Here is a 23,856-nt window from a genome sequence, read left to right as displayed (position 1 = left end):
AGTTAGATTTTATGTTCCACTAATAAATTCTCAAATAATTTGAACCTTGAAAATTAATTGGTTGATATAATTAATTAATGTCAGTTAAAAATGCCCTCCTTCAGAGTTACGTTAATCATTTACAAGAAAATTGGACTTTTTAAAATACTTGTTAAAGTAACTTGAGATAGCAAATTCACATCTCAATAAAATTCAGTGGTTCCTCACAACAATTAGTCAATAAAAATACAGCTTCATACCGAATAAGTTGGTGTATAGATCCCGTATTACACATTCAAGACTACTTAAAAACTGCATTTCCTTACTTGTTCAATCCACGCAAATCTTGAAGTCAGCTAACACTCGTAAAATCATCAACTATAACTGGAAACATTAGTGATAATTACGTAAATCCAGAACACAGAAAATACACGCACACACGCCCCTGCAAAAAGTACACAAACACGTTTTCGGAAGACGGGGAACTACTGCGTTACACCTTCACCACTCTGCTACTGACACGGTCGCGTAAAAGTTTCGGGAGTTTAAAGTTTGTTGAACACCGAAGACGCGTTCACGAGGCCAAGAGCGGTAGGGTAACCCATCCTAACCCAATCATCTTGCTAAATCTCATTACGGTACGAGGGTTAAAAGTAGCTTTCGACGTAAATTCAAACACATTCTAATATTTTTTAGATGACAGAAAATGAAAGCTAATATTGGAAGGAAGAATTATCATTTGTTCGTTTAAAGTTTGATATCAGTTTTTGCGTTGAGTAAAGTTTTGTAGTGAACGATTTCTCATAGGAGGCGGAGCATCGTAGGTAACAAACTGCTCAGCCACCTGCCGGGAGGCGGAGTCAAGAGACGATCCTATCCTTCGCTCCCATGCAAATTTCCACATTTTCCAAGAAAAGCCGATTTCCCATCGATCATTTTCGTAATTGATTCGCGGTATATAAGTGAGATTGGTCAGAGCATTAGAATTCCAGTCGCGATCCACTTAGTCCACAGTTAAAGACATTTGTGACAATAGGAGGGAAAAAAAGAAGAAAAAAAAGGGATAATGTCAGGATTCTCACGACTGGATGGAGCGGATGTTTCCCAAATCAAGTTTGCCTCAAATGACTAGAGGTTCTTTATGGTGACTGAGAACATTTCCTTTCTTATTCTTTATATGTTATGATGTTCGTTGTTACAGTAGGCTACTTATAAGCGAAGCTTCTCTGCAAGCGGAGTATGCACGATTGAAGGGCGTTGAACTGTGATTTTTACTGCATATTCCAAAATTAAGAATTTCATTTGACCGCTATAATGAACCGAGTATGCTTGACTATAACTTGAATAATATTATTTTAATATTGACTGCTTAATAGTTCAGCCATTATTACTTGAACTAACAATGAGATTATATTGGGATTATTAATAAACCTAAGTCCGACTGACAGGGTGCCTTCAAAAGAGTGCCAAGGGGAAAATAAGTAGTACTCTTCACACAAATTCTATAAAAATACTTATTTCACTTAAATAAAGGCTGAAACTTTATCATACGCTTTTAATACAAAATACAAAAAAAAAAGAAAAAAAATGCAGTCGTTTTTAGTCCACTTCAGGACAAAGGCTTCAAACAGGTCAATTTATGTCAGGAATTTGGGCAGTTTTCAGGACCACGATGGTCAATGCAGTTGGTGATGGTGGGGGATTTTCGTCTCATAGCTCACAGCAAACCAACCTAGTATGGATGTGCCTTAATATAGTATAGCTTAGCTGATCATGGCGAAACGCAAACCCTTTCACCACGTTAAGGTATCCTCACTCAGTAATGAATACAGAAACAGTTGAAGATATTTCTTATAAGATGCAATGAAGTTTATGCTCTATAAGATGATATTAGGTGTACTTATGGCTAGTCTGTGAAAAGGACAATTTTACATTAGTCTGTGCATCGAAGGATTTTTCATAATACTTGAGTTTTCAAATATTATTATTACTATTATTATCATTATTATTATTATTAGTAGTAGTAGTAGTAGTAGTAGTAGTAAAGCTACAATCCTGGTTAGAAAAGCACAAGCCCAAGGGCTCCAACAAATACTACCGCTGGAGAGTTATGAGATCTTTTGACTGGCCAGAGAGTACTACATTGGATCCTGCTCTTTGGTTGCGGTTAATTTTCCCTTTGACTACACACACACTGAATAGTCTGGCCTATTATTTGCACATTCTCTGTCCTCATAGACCTGACAACACAGATTACCAAACAATTCTTCTTCACTCAAGGGGTTACTGCACTGTTATTGATTAATGGCCACTTTCCTATTGGCAAGGGTAGAAGAAACTCTTTAGCTATGGTAAGCAGATCTTCTAGGAGGACACTCCAAAATCAAACCATTGTTCTCTAGTCTTGGATAGTGCCATAGCCTATGTATCATGGTCTTCCACTGTCTTGGGTTAGAGTTCTCTTGCTTGAGGGTACACTCGAGCACACTATTTTGTCTTATTTCTCTTCCTCTTGTTTTGTTAAAGTTTTTATAGTCTATTTAGGAGATATTTATTTTAATGTTGTTACTCTCCTTAAACTATTTCATTTTCATTTTTTCCTTTCCTCGCTGGGCTATTTTCCCTGTTGGAGCCCCTGGGCTTATAGCTTCTAGCTTTTCCAGCTAGGTTAGAGCTTAGTAAGTAATAATAATAATAATAATAATAATAATAATAATAATAATAATGATAATGATAATAATAATGATAAAAATAATAATAATAACAATAATAACAGAGAAAGCAGTCTACTTGAGTGAAGAAAGCAAAAAAGGAATAGCAAATAAACTATATAAGTAATTAACCCAAAAATATTAAATATAATAAGATCAATAACAACGTTAAAATAGAGCACCTTCATCACCATCTCCTCCTACACCTATTGACGCAAAGGGCCTCATTTAGATTTCGCCAGTCGTCTCTATCTTGAGCTTTAATTCAATACATCTCCTACTTCACGCTTCATAGTTCTCATATATATACTATAAAGCGAGACTTACGTCAAAAGTTCTAGCACACAAAAGGAAATTAGATTGTCACGAGAATGAGCAGGTGCTAGAAAACAAGGGGGAATTTACCCAAGAAAATTCAACAAATTGATTTGTTTGGTTTAGATCAGGGATTCCTAAGAGATGCTATATTACTCACCAACACTAAATGTTAAATGTTAATGATGGTATTATTATTATTATTATTATTATTAGTATTATTATCATTATTATTACTTGCTAAGCTACAACCCTATTTGGAAAAGCAGGATGCTATAAGCCCAGGGGCTCTAACAAGGAAAATAACTCAGTGAAGAAAGATAAAAGGAAATATAAAATATTTTAAGAAGAGCAACAATATCAAAATAAATATCACTTTATATACTATAAAAATTTTAACAAAACAGGAGGAAGAGAAATAAGATATAAGATAGAACAGTGTGCCCGAGTGTACCCTCAAGCAAGATTAGAATAAAAGAAATAGATTTTGAACATAATAATGAGAGAGAGAGAGAGAGAGAGAGAGAGAGAGAGAGAGAGAGAGAGAGAGAGAGAGAGATAGAGAGAGAGAGAGAGAGTTGAAAACGGAGAGATATCCCATAGTGACTTTAAAGATGACTCAGGTGAGGTAACACATTTTTACATGAGGCGGTATTTCCGGAAGTATGTTGCCTCTATTGTGGGTTGGTAAACAGTCAGTCAGAAAGCTGGAAAGTTTTTTTCACTAAATCGATGGAAAAAGAACGATACTTGAGATTAATTTTCTTAGGACCCCACTTGATAGTTTCTGCTTAATGTCTTACATTCGTTCCTGAAATCACTGTAACTCTTTGGACATGAGTCATGGTATGTCAATGAAACAATATCTAACAGATTTTGTACATTTGAGAACAAATCCCTCAGAAGAATATTGGGAGTTAAATGGCAGGACGGCATTATAAATGAAACAATAAGAGAGATTTCTCTAAGAGTGCCATATATGGATCATGGATGAGCATGATGAGGGGTAGATGGAGATGGTTTGGACATGCTCTTCGCACCCACGAGAGAGGAGTTTACCAAACTTTCAACAAGGCACTAGTAGAGTTGGAAGACCCCAGGCCTATATGGCTGAGGACTATGAAGCGTGAAGTGGGAGATGATGAGTGGAGTAACACTGAATTAAAAACTCAAGATAGAGACGACTGGCGAAATGTAACCGAGGCCCTTTGCGTCAATAGGCGTAGGAGGAGATGATGATGATATGTGTGCATATATATATATATATATATATATATATATATATATATATATATATATATATATATATATATATATACACATATATATATATGATATATATATATATATCTATATATATATGTATGTATGTATGTATGTATGTATTATAAATTTTCACCAGGTTTCAAGAAACTCTTGCTTCTCAACCGAATGACTTCACGTCGAGTCAGTTTGAGAGTATCTCAAGTTCCTATCTGATAACTTTAATCTATAAAATGTGACCAAGATTTAGAGTCTTATGAATTTCCATAAAGTACTCTTAAGTTAATCACACACTATATACATTTTTAAGTATTTGGTAACCCTTTGGTTATGAAAAGTCCATAAATAGTTACTTTCTATGTTCAAAGCACCTTATGAGAAGAATATCTCACTACACAATAGAATATTTAAGAAAAATAAGATTATTTGTTACATTCGGGACATCCAAGATTTCGTGGCTTCAAACCCTATGTCATTAATTACAATGAAGGCGAGTTAATTAATTATTACCTGGTGATATAAAAACATTATCCCTACTGACTTAAACGCAATGAGTGGTTGATGGGTTCTCCATGAATGTCGATTAAGCCTAAATATCATTCTCACTCATACCCATAGTATATGACCTGCAGTAATCTCCCTTATATAATCAAAAGCAAGTGTCTGACTATATATATATATATATATATATATGTATGTATGTGTGTGTGTGTGTGTGCGTGTTTATATTCATATTTAATGTCACGCCCAGGGGGAGGAAGTACCCATACCCTGGTACTCCGAGAGGTACACTTAGAAACGACACTTCTATAAATTGCCGAACCAGCGGGTTGGGGTGACCTAAATGTGTGTGAACGTGTGTGCATATCTACCTAAATATTTAGACGTCATTTTTATGGTTCGAGTACAGTATACTGTAGTTATTTATATTGAATGGCAACATTCTGAATGTATGCGGACTTATAAATCAGTCGGTCAATAAATGAAATTATGCAAGTTCAACGTTCTAACTTGTAACTATATTAACCTGACCTTTGAAATGCCTTTAAAGTTCATTTTCCCTTTGCCTACACACAAACACACACTGAATAGTCTGAGCTATTCTTTACATATTCTTTTGTCTTCATACACCTGACAACACCGAGATTTCCAAACAATTCTTCTTCACCCAAGGGGGTTACCTACTGCACTGTAATTGTTCAGTGGCCACTTTCCTATTGTTAAGGGTAGAAGAGACTATTTACCTTTGGTAAGCAGCTCTTCTGGGAGACGGAAACTCCAAAATCAAACCATTGTTCTCTAATCTTGGGTAGTGCCATAGATTCTGTGCCCTGGTTTTCCACTGTCTTGGGTTGGAGTTCTCTTGCTTGAGGGTACACTCGGGCACACTATTTTATCTTATTTATTTTCCTCTTGTTTTATTAATGTTTTTATAGTTTATATGGGAAATATTTATTTTAATGTTGTTACTCTTCTTAACATGTTTTATTTTTCCTTGTTTCCTTTCCTTACTGGGCTATTTTCCCTGTTGGAGCCCCTGGGCTTATAGCATTCTGCTTTTCCATCTAGGGTTGTAGCTTAGTAAGTAAGTAAGTAATAATAATAATAAGTTTAAAGGCATTAAAAATATTATCATAGATTTAGCGTAGTCATGGGTCAATCATTTCCAACATGTTTTCTCTGAGATAAACAGCTTGCGTTTTCTTTAACAAAACTATTTATCGCCAAAAGTTCCTTATAACGTGGCACGTTCAAAAAGTTATTCTGCCTCCCATTAGGTGTTTGTATTTTGTGGATAAATGACGTTGCACGGACTTGATATGGCCTCAAAACAACGTAACTATAAGTTCTGAGTGTTCAGTGAATTGAAACCGAATTATGAGAAAGGAGATTTTTAATATTACAACTTATTATTCGGCAAAAAGATAATATGCCCGTGAAATGCGTTACTCCGTAAGTACTCCGTATTTTATTTTATTGCATCATATTGAAGTTTCCTGTCAAATTTCTCAACGAATTTTGTCCTAGTGTGATTTACCTTATAATCATTTCATTTTTTCAGTTACGTTATTATTGAACAATTGTAACTATGGATTAAAATTTGCGGGAATTAAAGTTCCAATTAGTTAGGATCACACACACACACACACACACACACACATATATATATATATATATATATATATATATATATATATATATATATATGTGTGTGTGTGTGTGTGTGTGTGCGCACACACACACACACACACATATATATATATATATATATATATATATATATATATATATATATATATATATATATATATATATATATTATATGTGTGTGTGTGTGTGACACTCACATGTACCCCATTTGAAACAAAACTACGCAAACTTAAGATATTTAAGAAGTGACTAGTGGTATATTGTCATTGTAATACCCTGTACATTTAAGTTTCCAGTATTTTTATTAGGCATGAATATAAAAAAGTTTATTTTTGTTGCAATTATTGCAAGTACAAGCACATGCATAGATCAACTTCTGTTTCTCCCCAATTGCTTTTTTCTTCTAAAGGATAGTTAAGTCTTCGATTTGTCTCGGCTAAAAATAATACATTTTGCTTTCGTGCTTGAATGTCTTTTTTTTTTATAACAAAAAAATTTAAAATATCAAATCATCGTAATTTTATTTCTAATTCAAGCTTATCCACATAAAATATATGAGAATTTTATTGCAAATATCCTCTGTTTATCAGGTAAGTTCGTCTGGGGTCAGAGTTATATTGTCTAAATAACAGTAGAGTAAAAGTTTTTTTACTTTGTTTGTAAAACGTAATGAAAGTGAAAGGAAAGTTAAAGGAGGTCAATTCTTATGATTTTCATGATGTTATTAACTGCCATCTTGTCATATACAGCTGGATGACCAATCAAAATTGCCTAAATCTTATAGACCTAGCCTACGTCTTTTTTTCTTCCACAGGGGACGCGCAAGTGTGGTCATTGGAACGGCTGCTTTCGTTATGGTTTTCAACATGTTGTTTATAGTTAATGTACCAAACAACTGTGAGGATTGTGAGTAAATTCGCTTATAATAGATAGCACAATTCTAAATAGCCTAGTTACAAGCCTCTTCTTCCTTCATATCTATAATTTGTGCTTGAATTTCTATCATCTTTTCTTGAATCTTTTCCAAAGTTAGCTTTATAATATTGGCAAAAATCATCATGGTCTTCACCATAACCGTGCATTGTATAATTTTATCATTTAGATTTTAAATTATTTTTATATATTTTACTATTTGTTCTTTTTTACAGATCACCTAAATCTAGTACTGTCAGGTCCCGAGGTCCAGGACAGCCCTTCACTGCTCAGATGGGTTCGATCCCAGTTCGTGCCTCCCTCCCAACTCCCATACAATCTGTCCTACATCATGAACGGATTCGACGAAGACGAAGAAGGGAACGAACTGAAGGTCTTCAGCCCATCTCAGGAGTTCATCTTAGGGAACCTTGAGGATATCCTGGGTGACAAGGTTTGTTGCATTCTGCCGATTTTAAAACTCAATAGTATAGTTCCCTAAGTTCATGAGGCTGAGAAGAATTTATCCTAGCCATTACTTTATTATAGGAAGTAGGTTGGCAAGGGCACCAGCCATCCATTAAGATAATACCACTAGAGAGTTATTGGGTCTTTGACTGGCCAGACACTACTACATTGGATCCCTCTTTCTGGTTATGGCACATTTTTTTCTTTGCCTATACATACACTGAATAGTCTGGCTTATTCATTCCTCATTTTCTCCTCTGTCCTCGTGCACCTAACAACACTGAAATTGCTAAACAATTCTTCTTCACTTAAGTTAACTACAGCAATGTAATTGTTCAGTGGTTATTTTCCTCTTGGTAAGGGTAGAAGGGACTCTTTAGGTATAGTAAGCAGCTCTTCTAGGAGGACACTCCAAAATCAAACCATTGTTCTCTAGTCTTGGGTAGTGTCGTAGCCTCTGTACCATGGCTTTCTACTTTCTTTTGCTGAAGGGTAGGCTACACTTGGGCTGACTATTCTATCTTATTTCTCTTCCTCTTTTTTCGAAGATTTTATTTGAAAGACTTATTTCAATGTTGTTGCTGTTCTTAAAATATTTCAATTGTTCATTACTTCTCTTGTAGTTTATTTATTTCCTTGTTTCCTTTCCTCACTGGGCTATTTTTCCTTGTTGGAGCCCTTGGGCTTATAGCATCCTGCTTTTCCAACTAGGGTTATAGCTTATCTAGTAATAATAATAATAATAATAATAATAATAATAATAATAATAATAATTCAAATGCAGTGATTTTTAGAATATGAAGAAATTTATGTTTTGTCAAGAAAGCTATCATTTATTAGATTCTGAGACTGCTCTGTCTACGATTTTACAGTTTTAAGTAATAAAGGTTTATTATATAAAATTCAAATTTCCATTTATAGCAGATTTTTATCTAATCTGTTTTTTCATCACTTCGATTTAATATTTTATGTATGCATTATTCACTCACTTATTTGTCCGGACCAAACTCTGTCAGAGTCGAGTTCAATTTAGTAAAGTTCTAAGAGCAGCATTGAAGTAAGAATACAGTATTGCTAATCTTATAGCATAGACACAGCTAATCGAATGATCATAAAATTCAAAAGACATGAGTGTAACATTAGCCTATTGGTAAATACATTACTGCTTCTGACAAAAGGCTGGTTGCAATCTAGAATTTTGAAACAGTTTTGTTGGTGTAAGAAAAGAAAAGAAAACATGGCAAGGGCACACAGATGACGAGTAAGTCTTGTACAATCTTCATCTCTTTCAATTTATCAACCAAATCCCCATAACATTTTGCTTCATCGACGCCAGCATCTTAAAATTATTCTAAAACGAACTTTAGTACTATTGTTCCAAAAATTCTATGCAGATACTCAAAGTTTCCTGTCCCTGCCTCAAAAAATATCTAACTCCAATTAAAGTCTGGTGATGGCAATTTAGTCAAATCTAGAGAAGGCAAGTCACGTCAACCTTGAACAAAAGCATAATTTAGGCAAAATCCCTTCTGCCCTCAATTGCACCACTTTTAGTCTTCTACTTTACTTCTGTTCCTGATTCTACGAGCACGATCAAGATCCCCAAAGTGTCAGAGGTCCCTGGAAAAACCACGATAACGACCTGATAAGTGAACGATAGCAGGTAAGCTAACATTCTCCAGCATGAATACTATCAACATCCCAATCACATTTGCCGGCATGTACACAAGCAACAGCTCGTACCGTTGATTTGTTAAGGTGAAAGTAACGAAACATTTCAAACGTTCACGATCTTCGTTTTGTGAACCCTAGGGCAGTAAACCCTCGGAATCATGGGCCCCTAAAGACTAAGGCACCTCACACACGGTCTTCACTCTCTCGCTCCCCTCAGGAGACAAGGAAACATTGCAGATCAGGCAATTCCACTCCCATGAGTGACATCCTAGATTTCCCAAGAGCAAGCCTGATCAAAACAAGGTGAGAAAACTTCCAAGCCTTCATCTTACAGGTATCATGATATGAGTGTACCCATTTCATCTGTTTCCTCTGTTCGCTGAAATTCTAAGCCTAGGTCGAGTCTAAGACTCGCCCATCAGCTCGAGACTGGTCTCAGTCACAAGATATGTCTTTGTGACTAAACTGGTCAGTCTCTAGTGATACCACCAGACACAGAGATGATTCTTCTAGGCAGAATTCTCCCTCACATGGGCAAGAAGAGAAGAAAAACAGGCAATACCAAGGATGAGCTAGCAATGCTCCCCGGAATAAAGTCTTCCTCTCACAGAGGAGTTTTGTGTCGTAGCCCTTCCTCAAAGTTTTACTCCCCTTCACACCTTTTGGAGATCATGACACCCAGTGTCTCCTCGACCTCAGTGGGCAAGAGGGAAAAGGGCAGAAAGGCTGCAGATACTTTTTGTCAGTCTCCGATCCCTCCTTCCCCAACGGAGTACAGACCAGGCTCTGTCCTCGATCCAGAGAGATTGTTACTCCAAAGGGGAGGAGGACTCAAAGTGCACTTCCGTTGAACCCTCCTCTCGAGGGAAAAGACAGGTTTCTCGGGGGAGAGAAAGGTCCCTTCCTCCTAATACAGACCCTGAAGTCAAAATCGACCTTACTTAAGGGCTTATCCCTCATCAGGGAGCTGACCAGCATAGGAGAGGAATCCATGGAATGTATCAAGGGTGGGATGATGGAGATTGATCGATACATTGGTGCCCCTTATGGTTCCAGAACTCCCCTTGAGCAAGTTAGGGTTGAACTGATACCCATGACTTTGAGAGCCTGTGCTAGAGATGGTTTGACTATCGGCTCAAAGGAAACAATGTAAGCTCACTTAATGGTCTAATGAAGCCAGAATGAGGCTGTATAAGAGGATATTGGATTTTAACCCTTCCAGCACTAAAGAACACAATCTGGTCCTCTGATATGAAGTTCTGACTTTTCTTGAATTAGCGACATAGCACCCTCAAATGACATAGAAGTGGGTCATCCAGATTGCCGGTTGCAAATTAGAGAGACATGGAAAAGAACTCGAATCTTGTGAACAGCTGGGTTCTGAGTCTTGGCCTCAAACTCTGGGACAAACATAAAAGAGACTCAGAAAGAGTCATGGCATACAAGATGCCATGCAGCTTGCCTACTCTCTTTGCTGAGGCTAAAGCAAGCAGGAAGACAGTCTTGAGGGTTTTTATACCAATTATATATATATATATATATATATATATATATACATACATATATATATATATATATATATATATATATATATATATATATATCAAAAATTTTAAACAATTTTTATTTTTCCTAACATACTCACCGAGAACCACTTTCTCTAGGAGGGTCCTTGACCTCTCAATCTCGACCAAGATTTTCCCGCGCTACCCCCCTATCTCGCTCCATATAGTTTCTACCCCCGCCGCCAGGATAAGCCCTGCGGCCCGGATTAAGGCAGGTCACTGCTTTCCCGGGTCAGGATGCTCATTAAGTTCGCCGTTTAGCCCAACCCGGCAATGGAAGAATGGCACTCGGGGACGGACGGGAGGGCCATTACCCGAAAGTGGTTCTCGGTGAGTATGTTAGGAAAAATAAAAATTTTTTAAAATTTTTGATTTGTTCCAACACAATATACTCAGCGAGAACCACTTTCTCTAGGAGACTTACACCTTAGGAGGCGGGAGAGCCATTCTGCCACTTGGTCTGGCACATAGTGCCTGGAGGGCTACGGAATGCGGGGGTACAGAGAGCGGATAGGGGGTAACAGCGGAAACCTTACGCTTATATTTTAAGACTTACCTCTTCACATCTTCTCTACTGAGTCTTCTCCTGAAGAAGTAGGGACGAGTCTATTCACTGTTGGGGACGTCTTCTAGCCTGCCGCTACACAGCTTGGAGGGCGGCGATGACTGTCCCAATGGAGAATCCTTCCAAAGACTTTCTTGAGTAGTCTTTGAGATAGTGGGCCGTGAAGGTCGACTGGTGTGACCAAGTGCCGGCCTGTAGGATCTGCCCCACTGCCATGTTTCTCTCAAAGGCCAAGGAAGTGCTCAGGCCTCTGATGTCATGGGGGCGGGGAGTGCCTGGTACTACCACCTTGTCCTCTTCATAAGTCCTAGTGATGACTTGTCTCAGCCAGAAGGAAATAGTGTTCTTGGACACTTGCTTCTTATTAACACCTGAAGAGACGAAGAGGTTCTTGGCACCTGGGCGGAGATGAGCCGTCCTTTCCAGGTACTTCCTGAGCGTCCTGACTGGGCATAACTTCAGGTCTTCCGTATTGCATGTCTTGGGGATGGCCGGAATTGAGAAACCTTCAAACCTCGGGTCCCAGACTGCTGGGTTCTGAGTATTTGCTACAAAGGAGGGTACGAACTTGAAGGATACCTCCCTCCACCCTTTGGAGTGTGCCACGTCGTAGGAGAGACCGTGGATCTCACCTACTCTCTTAGCTGAAGCCAAGGCTAGCAAGAAGACTGTCTTGAGGGTGAGATCTTTGTCCCCGATATCTTTGAGGGGTTCAAAGGGAGGACGACACAGCATTTTCAGGACCTTGGCCAGGTCCCATCTGGGCACTCTCCTGGCTTGAGGAGGACAGGATTGCTCGAAACTTCTAATCAGCATCCCTGTGTCTCGAGGTCCCCAGGTCGATGCCTTTCAGGAGAAAGACTTGGCCTAAGGCTGCTCGTACTCCTTTAATAGCTGGGATTGACATCCCTATTTTATCCCTAAGGTACACGAGAAAGTCAGCTATGTCAGGGACCGAGGCTTTAAGAGGTCTTATGTGTTTTGCCGCGCACCACTTCGTAAAGGCGGCCCACTTCGCCTGGTAGACCACGGTAGAGGATTTTCTTAGGTATAGGGACATCCTCTTAGCTGTGGAGGAGGAGTACCCCTCCTTCTTCAGGAGCCGCTCGATAGTCTCCAGGCGTGAAGGCGAAGAGAGAGAGGGTTGTCGTAGAACTTGAGGAAGTGAGGTTGACTCAGTAGATCTGACCTGGGGGGCAGAGGCCACGGCGGATGGCTTGCCAGGTCTTTTAGATCCGCGAACCACTCTCTCTCCGGCCACCAGGGCGCTACCAAAGTCATCTTTAGGTTTTGGGAGGTTCTTACTCTGTTGAGCACCTGCCTTAGCAGCGTGAAGGGGGGAAAGGCATATACGTCCAGGTTGTCCCACTTGTGCTGGAAGGCGTCTTCTAGGGCTGCTCCTTCGTCTGGTACCGGGGAGCAATAAACCGGTAACTTGGCGTTGAGCTTCGTTGCGAAGAGGTCCATCACCGGGGAGCCCCAGCGTTGAAGGATGAGTCTGGCCACTTCTGGGTGTAGGGACCATTCCGTCCCTACTATCTGACCTATCCTGCTGAGGCCGTCGGCTAGCACGTTCCTTTTCCCGGGGATGAACCTTGCTAGAAGTATCCCCTGGTGCTCGTCCGCCCAATGCAGGATGTTTACGGTGAGGTCGCACAGTTCCTTCGACTTCATGCCACCTTGTTTCTTGATGTAGGCTACCACCGTGGTGTTGTCGCACATTAGGGCCACGGTGTTTCCCTTCAACCGACTTGCAAAGTGCAGACATGCCTTTTGTACTGCTTTTAGCTCCAGGACGTTGATGTGGAGTTGCTTTTCGGTCTCCGACCAGGTCCCGCTTGCTGTTTCCTCCCGCAGGTGGGCTCCCCACCCTAGGCTGGAGGCGTCTGTGAACAGGAGAAACTCGGGGGGACAGGACCCGAGGGGCATCCCCTTGAGGGAGTTCGACTGGCATAGCCACCATTTTAAGGCTGCTCTCGTGTCCGGAAGGACCGGAATCAATGTTTTCTGAGAGCCTGTCTGGGACCATAGAGCCTTGAGGTTCCATTGTACGGGTCTGAGCCGTATCTTCCCTTGGGGAACCAGTTTCTCTAATGAGACCAGGTGACCTATCAGCCTCTGCCAGTCTTTCGCCTTCCTGGGAAGCTCCGACAGGAACGGCTGAATGATCTTGATGAGGTTCTGTATCCTGCCTTCCGAGGGGAAGGCCTTCCCCTGCACGGTGTCCAACGTCATCCCCAAGTACCCCATTCTGTTGGATGGAGTTAGGTTCGATTTCTCCAGGTTGATAATGATTCCCAGACTCCTGCAGAACTGGAGGCGGTCCTTCCCTTGCTCTTCCAAGAGGGCCTTTGAGCTGGAAAGGAGCAACCAGTCGTCCAGGTATCTGATGAGGCGGATACCTCGTTCGTGAGCCCATACTGAGACTGTCGCGAAGACCCTCGTGAACACTTGAGGGGCCGTCGACAGGCCGAAGCAGAGGGTCCTGAACTGCAGGATCTGGGAGCCCCATTTTACCCGGAGGAACTTCCGACTCAACGGGTGGACCGGAATCTGGAAGTACGCGTCCTTGAGGTCGACCGTCATCATAAAATCTTTCTCCCTCAAGGACATCAGGACGGATTTTGGGGTGTCCATCTTGAAGTTCGTCTTCTTGACGAACTTGTTGAGGGCCGACAGGTCTATCACCGGTCTCCACCCCCCCGTTGCTTTCTCCACCAGGAACAGGCGGCTGTAGAAGCCTGGCCCTGGGAGAAGGACTTCTTCCATGGCTCCCTTCTCCAACATGGAGGAAACTTCTTTTTGCAGGGTAGCCCTTTTCAACGGGTCCCTGGGAGCCAACCATTCTGTCTGGGTGGCTGGAATAAGAGGGGGTGGATCCGCTATGAAGGGGATCCTGTAGCCTTCTTTCAGGACGGACACCGTCCAAGCATCCGCCCCATGCGTTTTCCATGCTTGCCAGTATGGTCTGAGGCATCCCCCAACCCGAGGCCTGGGCGGGAGTAGGGGGCCTCTCCCTCTACCTTCTCCTAGAGGGGCGGCCTGATCTGCCTCTCTTCGAGGCGGAGTAACCTGACCTGAAGGAGGTGGCAGAAGCTGGAGCTCCCCTGCGGGAGGGCTGTGGAGTTGATGTCCAGGAGGAGGCGGGGGCGTCCCTCCTCGAAGAGCTGGGGTTAGCCTGAGGGGTCACGGCACTATCCGAGACTGACCTCCTGTAAGGAGGCCTCCTGGAGGATGTTTGTTTGGGGACGTTGGCCTCTCTCCTCTTGGACACCTTCTCCATCAGCACTTCTAGTTCCTTCAACGGAAACAGCGACTCGCCTCCTAGGGGTAGGCTACGAACCACTCGAGCCTCTCTGTCCGGGATTTTTCTTGTCAACTTGGAAAGCACTGTGTCCCGCTTCCGAAGGACCCAGTTGGCCGTCAAGGAGAGTGCCTGATAAGCCATAAACTTGAGGGCTTTCCCCCCGGAGGTGAGAAGGTCCGACAGGAGACCTTGTTGCTCAGGATCGTCGGGGTCTGTGGAGGCCTGTACGTTAACCAACGTGGAGGCCCACCAGTCCAGCCATGAGGAGACGTTAACCATATCTCTTGACATCTCCTCCATCATGCCGGCTTCAGAGGGTGAGAAGGACACAGGGGCTGAATAGGCCCTTTCGTCCGAGCCGCCCTGTCCCAGGATGTCCAAGGCTGGGTCCACCCTACAGGGACCTGGGCGCCGTCCTTCCGGGATATAAACTTTGCCCTGTAGTTTGAGACCCTGGAGGAGTTTGGAGGCACTCTGGGACTTGGGGGCCTCCGCACTGCTGGCCACCAAGTTGTCGATGTATTCTTGTCCCAGTACTAGGTCTGGGGCGAGAGGCAGGGCCAGGGAGGACTTCGGAAGGACGTCACGGTGAGTATATCTCAAGAGGCTCGACCTCCAGGCATTCACCTTAGGCGCCGAGGGTTCCGGAATTCCATGGAGCCTTCTGACGAGACCTACCACCCTTCTGTAGGCGGCATCCTCCGACGGGGAAGCCTCGCCTCCGTCGGCCGAGGCCTCGGCTTGGCGTAGGGGTGCCGTGCTTGGGCGGTAGACCGGGCGTTCTCCTCTCGGTTCCAGGGCGGACGGCCCGTAACCGTAGGGCGCCCCGTACGCGGGTGGGTCTCGCCGTAGGGCGGGGGCCACCGACTCCGGGAGGACTTTCGACTGCCCCAAGGCTCTGGAAGAGGAGGACACGGTCCCGGTGGGATGACCCGACCCCGGAAACCGGTCCTTCCTGCTCGACGATCGCCCCAGCTGGGCTGGTTCGGTCGGGCTGCCTTCTCGGAAGCGCGCTTCCCCCCGCTGGGCGGGGTGAACCGGAGGCCTCGAGGACTTGTGCCTAAGAGCGAGGTCCTTCCTGCGTGGCAGGTCGAGCGGTTCTAGGCTGTGTGTAGGCAGTGACAACCTAGAGGCTCGTTCACTGGACCGAGAGTCTGGAGAGCGGTGCTTTCTGGACTCTCCTCAGGGGACGTAGACCCATTCGCCGCCGGGAGAGACCTCCCTCTTGTACTTACGGGAGTGAGAGCGTGGGCGCTTCCTGTTGTGCCGCGACCTCGACCTGGAGCGGGAACGATCACTATCGGTCCGCTCTCTCTTCCGGTGCCGTTTCTCCCTGCGTTCTCCTCCGGAGGATGAATCTGCTTCCGAAGAGTCCGAGGGCGCCACGTTCCTCGCGTAACGACTGCTCGAGTGATGCGCGGGGGAGGCTCTTCGCCGTCGATCGTCCGAGACAGGATGCTGGAGGAAGTCCTAGGGAACTGCTGTAGAGATCGAGGGCACCGAGTCTACTCTGTCCCTGCTAGCAGGCCAGGGACCCAGGGACACGTCCATCCTTAGCGGTGACCTCCCCGGAGTCTTCGGCAATTTCCACCCGAAGGCATCGCTACTCGGGCGGCGAACTCTAGCGTGGTTGTCCTCTGGAGGGGGAGAACCCGACGCACCGGCCCACGAGGGCGGGGGGGAGGCTGAAATCGCCACACTGCCCCACACTGGGTCTTCTGAGGAAGCGTGATCCCCTGCCACGTGGCCCGATTCCCTCGAAGCACTAGCGGCCCTTCCGTTCTCTCCAGAGGGGCCAGCCCTTGGTTCCTCCCTCACACTAGGTTCACCGGGGAGAACACTATGGCTAACAATAACACTGGGGGCTTGTTGCCCACTCCTCTGCGAAGGAGACGGAGAGGCCGAGGCTTCGTCGGACCGATCACTGACCGACTGTAAAGAGGACACGCCACTCACTTTCTTGGGGGAACGCTTCGACGACTTCTTTTTCTTGGTACTATGCCGTACCCACTGAATGCCGTCCCAACTCACGCACTCGGGACACGTGTCCGAGGAGGAACAAACTTTACCCCTGCACGTGGAACAAAGGGAATGAGGGTCCACTTCTGGCTTAGAGAGGAAAGCCCCACACGACTTTCCTGCTCTAGGACCAGGGCAACGACGCACATGCTCCATCGTACGCACACGAATTGCCAACACTAACGAGTTACAGGAACACTGGATATACGCAAGGGGAACGTACTGAGAACACTTTGCGAAAACGCACTATCGCAGAAAAAACACAAGTCCCCACACTGGAAACACGTGGGATCACAACGCGCCAAAGGATCGAGAGTTTAAGCGAGAGGGTGAGATGTTTTACATCTCACGACCAAGAACTTAATGAGCATCCTGACCCGGGAAAGCAGTGACCTGCCTTAATCCGGGCCGCAGGGCTTATCCTGGCGGCGGGGGTAGAAATTATATGGAGCGAGATAGGGGGGTAGCGCGGGAAAATCTTGGTCGAGATTGAGAGGTCAAGGACCCTCCTAGAGAAAGTGGTTCTCGCTGAGTATATTGTGTTGGAACAAATATATATATAAAGTAACACTCAAGGACTAGATTTAACAATCACTATCTGACAGTTCAATAGTCCTGCTGCATTTGCTTCTCTGCCTGGAAATTTGAGTCTGCCCATATCCTGGGGGAGGGGCTTCAGCCATCCAGGCTCGTATGCTTAGGCCTGCATTGCTTGTGCTTGAGACCTAGAGCTGGTAGCAGGAGTGTGAGCTCCTGTGCCTAGTACTGAAAACCCTTCCCAGAGATTAAGTTTTGGTATAGTACTACAATATTTCTCTCACAAAACCATGCAAAGGGATCAGTCAATGTCTTGTAAGACTAGGCCCGATCAGTCGTCCTGTGATTTAATAAGTCCTACCTTCTGTTTGGGTAGGTCTTTCCTTCACCAGGAAAGTATCGGCATTCACTGCTTCTCACTCTTCACAAGAAAGAGAGAGAGAGAGAGAGAGAGAGAGAGAGAGAGAGAGAGAGAGAGAGAGAGAGAGAGAGAGAGAGGAGAGAGAGAGAGAGATATGAATGTCTAGGATGGGGAAAAAAGCCGAGCCCAGTATTCCTATGCTACAAATCAGTTAGAATCCAGATTATCAGGGATGTCCAACTTAAATGGCCAAAAATAAACTGAGATAACAATGACGAAGCTCTATGAACCAGCATCACTTCTTAAACCAACTGTCATATCCCTAATGGCAAGTCTCTAAAAGTGCATATTAACCCACAGAACTAAAAAATTTTGTGATCTGTGTAAAGCATATGCATTAAACTAATTTGAAAAGAATGCCGTATAAATCATTCTGAATAAAAAACATTAATTTTTTACGCAAAGTGAGAGGGGACAAAGGTGTAGGGCGAGCAAGACGCAATAACTAACATGCTCAGTATACTTGCATGAAAGAAATATTTTTCTTTGATTTCGTTAAAATTATCCCACAAACATATAACATAATCATAGTGCAAAGCAGATTAAAAATTAATCAACCTCTTAATTATCATTTAGAAAGAGCTTATTAATGTTAGCAAGATCAGCTGACTGAAAATAATTGCGAGTAACGGGTTTATGGTTATAAGCTGGATGCCAAGTTAATTATGATGGAATTAACTTTCCAACCCACTATTGGAATGCATCTTGCTCTTACATTGGGGAAAAGCTACCTATTTATGAGCCTTCTGAATTTCTTCAATTTATTTATTTTTTTTTTATTTCAATATTTACTTATTTCACCTCAAATACCTTAAAATACAGTTAATCAAATTTTCTTCCTTCCAGATAGAATTCTCATTAACTTTCCTAGAAGCTGGTGCTTATGATGGTGAATTTTTGTCAAATACACTTTGGCTAGAACGGCAGTATGGTTGGAGAGGGATTCTGGTCGAAGCAAACCCACATTTTTTTGAACAGCTGCTGCTCAAACGTAGGAAGAGTTGGGCCATTAATGTTTGCTTAAATGTAAAACCTTACCCATCAAAGGTTAGTCACTGTATTACCATGTCATCATGCCATTGACAACCTGTAGTTAGATTCATATGTGCTTTTTTGTTACTAGTTTTAAATGTAACAGCACCTTCAAATATTAAACCACAAACTAATATCAATATTAGATTGCCATATGTGAGATGAATTTTTTTCTTTTTGGCTTTTCAACTCCATCAGCTTAGATTTCTTTTTTTTTCAGAAATGGTAATTATTTCATAAATCGATGGGTATTTCAATTTGACCTTACTTTCTGATTGGTTCATAGTTTAGGTGCAGGTAATTACCTATCATTTGTTCCTACACGTAATACAAACCCTTGACCTTCATAGGATTATGACTTCCGCAAAGCTGGAAAGGCCATTTAAACTTCAAATGAGTTATGTCATAGTAGTAGTAGTAGTAGTAGTAGTAGTAGTGGTAGTAGTAGTAGTAGTAGTGGTAGTAGTAGTAGTAGTAGCTGGCAGGTGGTCGGTAGCAACCAGGCCCCAAGGTAGCATGACCTTCACTTTAACTTTGGCCGCCAGAGAGTACAATCATAATTCTCGGGATCCTCATCCTTTTCTTTTTCACTCAGAATAAATGAATGGTCTTGCAGTTGTGTTCGTGGGATAATGGGAGGGTTAAGCAGTGTTAACTGATAACTGAACAATATTTATGTTACAGCTTCCTGTGCTACATGTCATTATGCAATATATTCGCTCCTGTCAAGTAGCATGTCTGTTACTGTTCTATCTCTTGTATGTGTGTGTGGCCATACTACAACGATGACAATGTGAACCTAAGGATGTTGATTTTCCTTGGATATCACCAGTGCTCCATCAGAACAAGAGTTACCCCCGCCACCCTTCGATCCTTCAATGTCTGACAATCTTGGAAAGCATTAAGAACATATTACCTGGCTGTGCTGTTGTGTTCCTTTTTCTCTGAGACCGTCGTCATTGACATGCACCACTCCAGAGTAAACAAAATTCAAGTTATCCTTCCTCTCATCTTTGTTACTTTTGAGGAGAACAAGTAGAAGACACCATCATAGAAATCCAATGTCTAATCGATAGAAGTTACATATATATATATATATATATATATATATATATATATATATATATATATATATATATATATATATAATATACATATATATATATATATATATATATATATATATATATATATATACTGTATATATATATATATATATATACTGTATATATATATATATATATATATATATATATATATGTATATATATATATATAAAACAGATTTTGACATAGAAAAAATCTATTTTTTGGCTCGAGCCATGTCGTCCTGATGGAAGTTCCCCATTGACAGCTTCTACTTAGGATATTTCTGAGAGTGATATACCAGAGAAATTTTACCTAAGAGGTATCAACAGAGTTCTGACCTCTGGAGCGAATATCCCGAGAGATATCAAGCATAAATCAGGGATGTGTTAATAACAAGCCATGACTATCCTTCCCCGAATAGAGTTAATCTCTTCTCGAAGGATAACGTAGAGTGTGGGATACATGAGCAAGTGAACCGTTACAGCTCCCGATCTCAATGTACTACAACTAACACGTTTGCTGTTGAACCATTCCAGGAGCAGCCATCGCATAATGCGAGGTCCCACACCGTGAATTGGGAGGGGATGGAAAAGTAGCGGGCGGGCCATCAGGACGACATGGCTATCTCACCCAAAATTAGATTTTTCCTATATCAAAATCCATTTTTTGGGTTCAAGCCATGTCGTCCTAATGGAAGTGTACCAGAGAATTTTCATTCTCTGTTGTGGACAACAGATTTTTAACCCTTTACACCCCATAGACATAATCATACTCCCTCTAGCATTGGTAACTATGGTACCAAGCTATGGTGCAAGAGATGTTTGTAAAATGAAGGAGCAAAGGAAATCAACGTCACAGTCCCACTCACTGTGGAGAAGATCTTTGTCTCCAGAAGATGAAAAGACCAAAGTCTATAAAAGGAACAGCAGTTTTTTAATGTTTCTGAAAGATGCATAAATGTAACAGTAATCAATTGCAACATTATTTGAGGTAGATATATACAGAAAACTGGAGTTTTCCAACCACAAACTTATGTAATAGAGTAGTAAAATAGTAGCACTCGTGACATAAAGGGAAAAATATCACCTCTGACTCTTTACAATATTAAATAGTACATTGAAAAGAGGAACATAAGTCTCCTTGTCCAATGTAGACTGAGAAGTCCCAACTATACTGTCTACAAGAGTCCACATGCAACACTTACGAAGCTGGTTTAATTACACTACCAGCAGCCACTACAAAGTGTTTAATCTCCTACTGTCGTAGGTAATGTTTTGAAGAACACTCTTGAAGATTTCCAGCCCATGTACGACTGTAAGTCTGCTAAGGACATAGATTGGAAAAAAAATTAAGGAAGAGGCAACTTTCTTAGTGTTATGACCTGATGGTATACTATTAGGGTCAGTCCTTCTGATGCAATAGGCGAGATTGGACCTTAGCTGTTTCAGAGAAACATTAGATCCTGTCGTCTCCCCTTTAAATAGTTGCCCGCCTCCAAAGACCTAGCTCTTTAACAGGTAGGCCTTAAGGCACTCCATGGGGCATAGAGAAAGGGTCCTCCTAAAGTGGGACAATCTTTCGTGGGAAGTTCGTTTTAGCCAAGAATGCAGGATCAGGGTAAGATTTACCTTCTCCCATTCTGAGAATTCAATGTGGCTATCAGCCCTTAGGAGGGCCACAATCTCGCTGAGTCTAGCACCAGACGCCATAACAAGCAAAAAGATAGACTTTTGAGTAAGATCCCTTAGAGAAGAAGAGGTATTATCTATCGAGGAGGCAAAGTGCAGGACTTTATGCAACGACCAAGAAATAGCCTTGGGAGGGACATTAGGTTTCAATTTAGCAGAAGCCTTTGGGATCTTATTGAACAGCTTACTATTAAGTTCAATATCAAAAGTATAAGTAATGGGTCTAGTTAGTGCTGACTTACATAAGGCAATAGTTGTAGAGGCCAGACCTTGACCATGCAATGAGATAGAAGTCCATAGAAATAAAAGAGGAGCTGATGACTTTTCATGAATGCAACCCATTTTTTCAGGAAGACAAATATTGTCGTTTCGTAGTGTTGGACTTGTACTCTTCTATGAAGTCAATTCTCTCCTTTGCAACTCTAAACTTTCTTTGAGCCGCAAGGGGGAGAAAATCATGAGCTGAAGGGTTTTTGTTATACAAGAGGAAGCAAAGACATTCTTCTGGTTAACATCCTGGGACAGGACTGGAGTTGGTAGAGGGACCTAGAAAGGTTTGAGTTCTAGAACAAGATGATACCAATTGCTCTTGGGCCACTTAGGAGCCACTAGAGCTACTGTTCCCTTGAAAGTCTGCAGTTTGTTCAGGACTTCCATTAGGAGGTTGAAGGGGGGAAATAGGTAGATGAGAGGTCACCGGTTCCAATCCAGACACATCGCATCCGTCCCTATTGCTTCCGGATTTAAGACTGATGCTACATACCGGGGAAGCTTCTTGTTGAAGCTCGTCGCAAAGAGATCTATTTGCAGTTCTGTGACTTGCTCTAGTATGAAACAGAATGATATTGCATCCAGAGACCATTCTGTTTCCAGAGGTTTGTATCTCGACAGGGCATCCGTCGTCACATTGTGAACCCCTTTGAGGTGAACTGCTGAGAGGTACCAGTTCCTCCAGTTTGCTAAAATGAGGATGGCTAGGATCACATGGTTGATCTGAGGAGACCTGGAGCCCAGTCTGTTGACACAGTGGACTATTCCCATTGTTGATGATTAAATTGATGTGTGATTTCGTCTTTAGGTTCATTCTCTTCAGAGTCAGAAACACTGCCACAGCTTCCAAATATTGATGTGAAATTTCTGAAATGCGATTGGCCACTGGGCCTGTACTTTAGAGCCAAAAGGGAAGACAATATCCTTGGGGGCTACAAAGGTGGCTTGCTTCCTGCCAAAAGCAGAAAGTTGAGCATTAGTGAATTCGGCCGTCTTTAGCTCCTTAACCAAAAGAGACTGAGCCTTGCTATGATTGTTTCCTTAGGGATCGTATCATCCCTAATTGATGCCTCCGAGTTAAGCCTTACGTAGCAGTAGGGATAACTATCAATCGATGGGAAGAATTCCAAGTACGAGACTGGCTTGGAACCCAAACCCTCTCTGATATGGAGGTACCCTTCACTTAAGGCCATATGTTTAGCATAACGCCAAAGGTTCCTAACTGCGCATTCTGGTAGGCTCAAAGCTGGGGGAGTCTTACAAGCAAGTGCCTTTTGTAAAGTTTCTATCCTCGCTATGAGATCCGCTTGAGAACGTTCATGTTTGGTGGTTAGGTTTTCCCTGAAAACTTTCATGGACACCGTAAGATCAGAGTTACTAGGAAATGAAGGTTTGTCTAATGTAGGAACAGGGGTGGAGGTGTAAGCTAGGGCTGGGGAACAAATTAAAGAGGCACTGGGAACTGTACTTATCCAATGTATATCCAAAGACTCTTCAGGGGCTTAAGTGGTCGGCAGGATCCTCTCCCTCTCTGACGACCTAGAAGTTAACATGTTATTGGTGGACAGGTTCATGAATTGCAGAGCGTCCCGAACTTCATTATCCGCATGATCTGCTGGTACCGGCTGGAGTTGAACCGTCGGTAACTGGAGATCAAACACAGAGGTCACCCTCAGCCTCGGGAAAGAAGAGGTCCTTCAATTCCAGGGAAGGAAGATAAGGGGCACTTTGTTGAGAGCTCTTCTGGAAACCTCCTACCTTCATATTATCATATCTGAGATGTAAATATCACAGAAACTATATAATCCCGGCAAATGAAACTAAACAGGCTTAATAGGTAGTAGGTTGGCCAGGGCACCAACTGCCCGTTAAGATACTACCACTAGAGAGT

The 23,856-nt window shown here is 42.5% G+C and overlaps 2 protein-coding genes across 4 annotated transcripts in view; both read left to right on the top strand.

Moving 5' to 3' along the window:
• Nucleotides 1–23,856, top strand: part of LOC137620769 (serine-rich adhesin for platelets-like) — a 297,666-nt gene that overhangs the window by 713 nt on the left and 273,097 nt on the right. The gene's annotated exons all lie outside the window — the stretch shown is intronic.
• LOC137621006 (uncharacterized) overlaps nt 1,652–23,856 on the top strand; it is a 58,619-nt gene continuing 36,414 nt past the window's right edge. Inside the window, exons 1-5 of the mRNA XM_068351446.1 lie at nt 1,652–1,735; nt 6,956–7,009; nt 7,169–7,325; nt 7,568–7,785; nt 18,734–18,934. Of these exons, the coding sequence (XP_068207547.1) occupies nt 1,652–1,735; nt 6,956–7,009; nt 7,169–7,325; nt 7,568–7,785; nt 18,734–18,934 (714 nt within the window). The remainder of the gene's footprint in view (nt 1,736–6,955; nt 7,010–7,168; nt 7,326–7,567; nt 7,786–18,733; nt 18,935–23,856) is intronic.

This window comes from Palaemon carinicauda, chromosome 27, assembly GCF_036898095.1.
Source record: "Palaemon carinicauda isolate YSFRI2023 chromosome 27, ASM3689809v2, whole genome shotgun sequence".
Lineage (NCBI taxonomy): Eukaryota > Metazoa > Arthropoda > Malacostraca > Decapoda > Palaemonidae > Palaemon > Palaemon carinicauda.
Note: the sequence above shows the minus strand (reverse complement) of the source record. Positions and strands in the feature narration are given on the sequence as shown.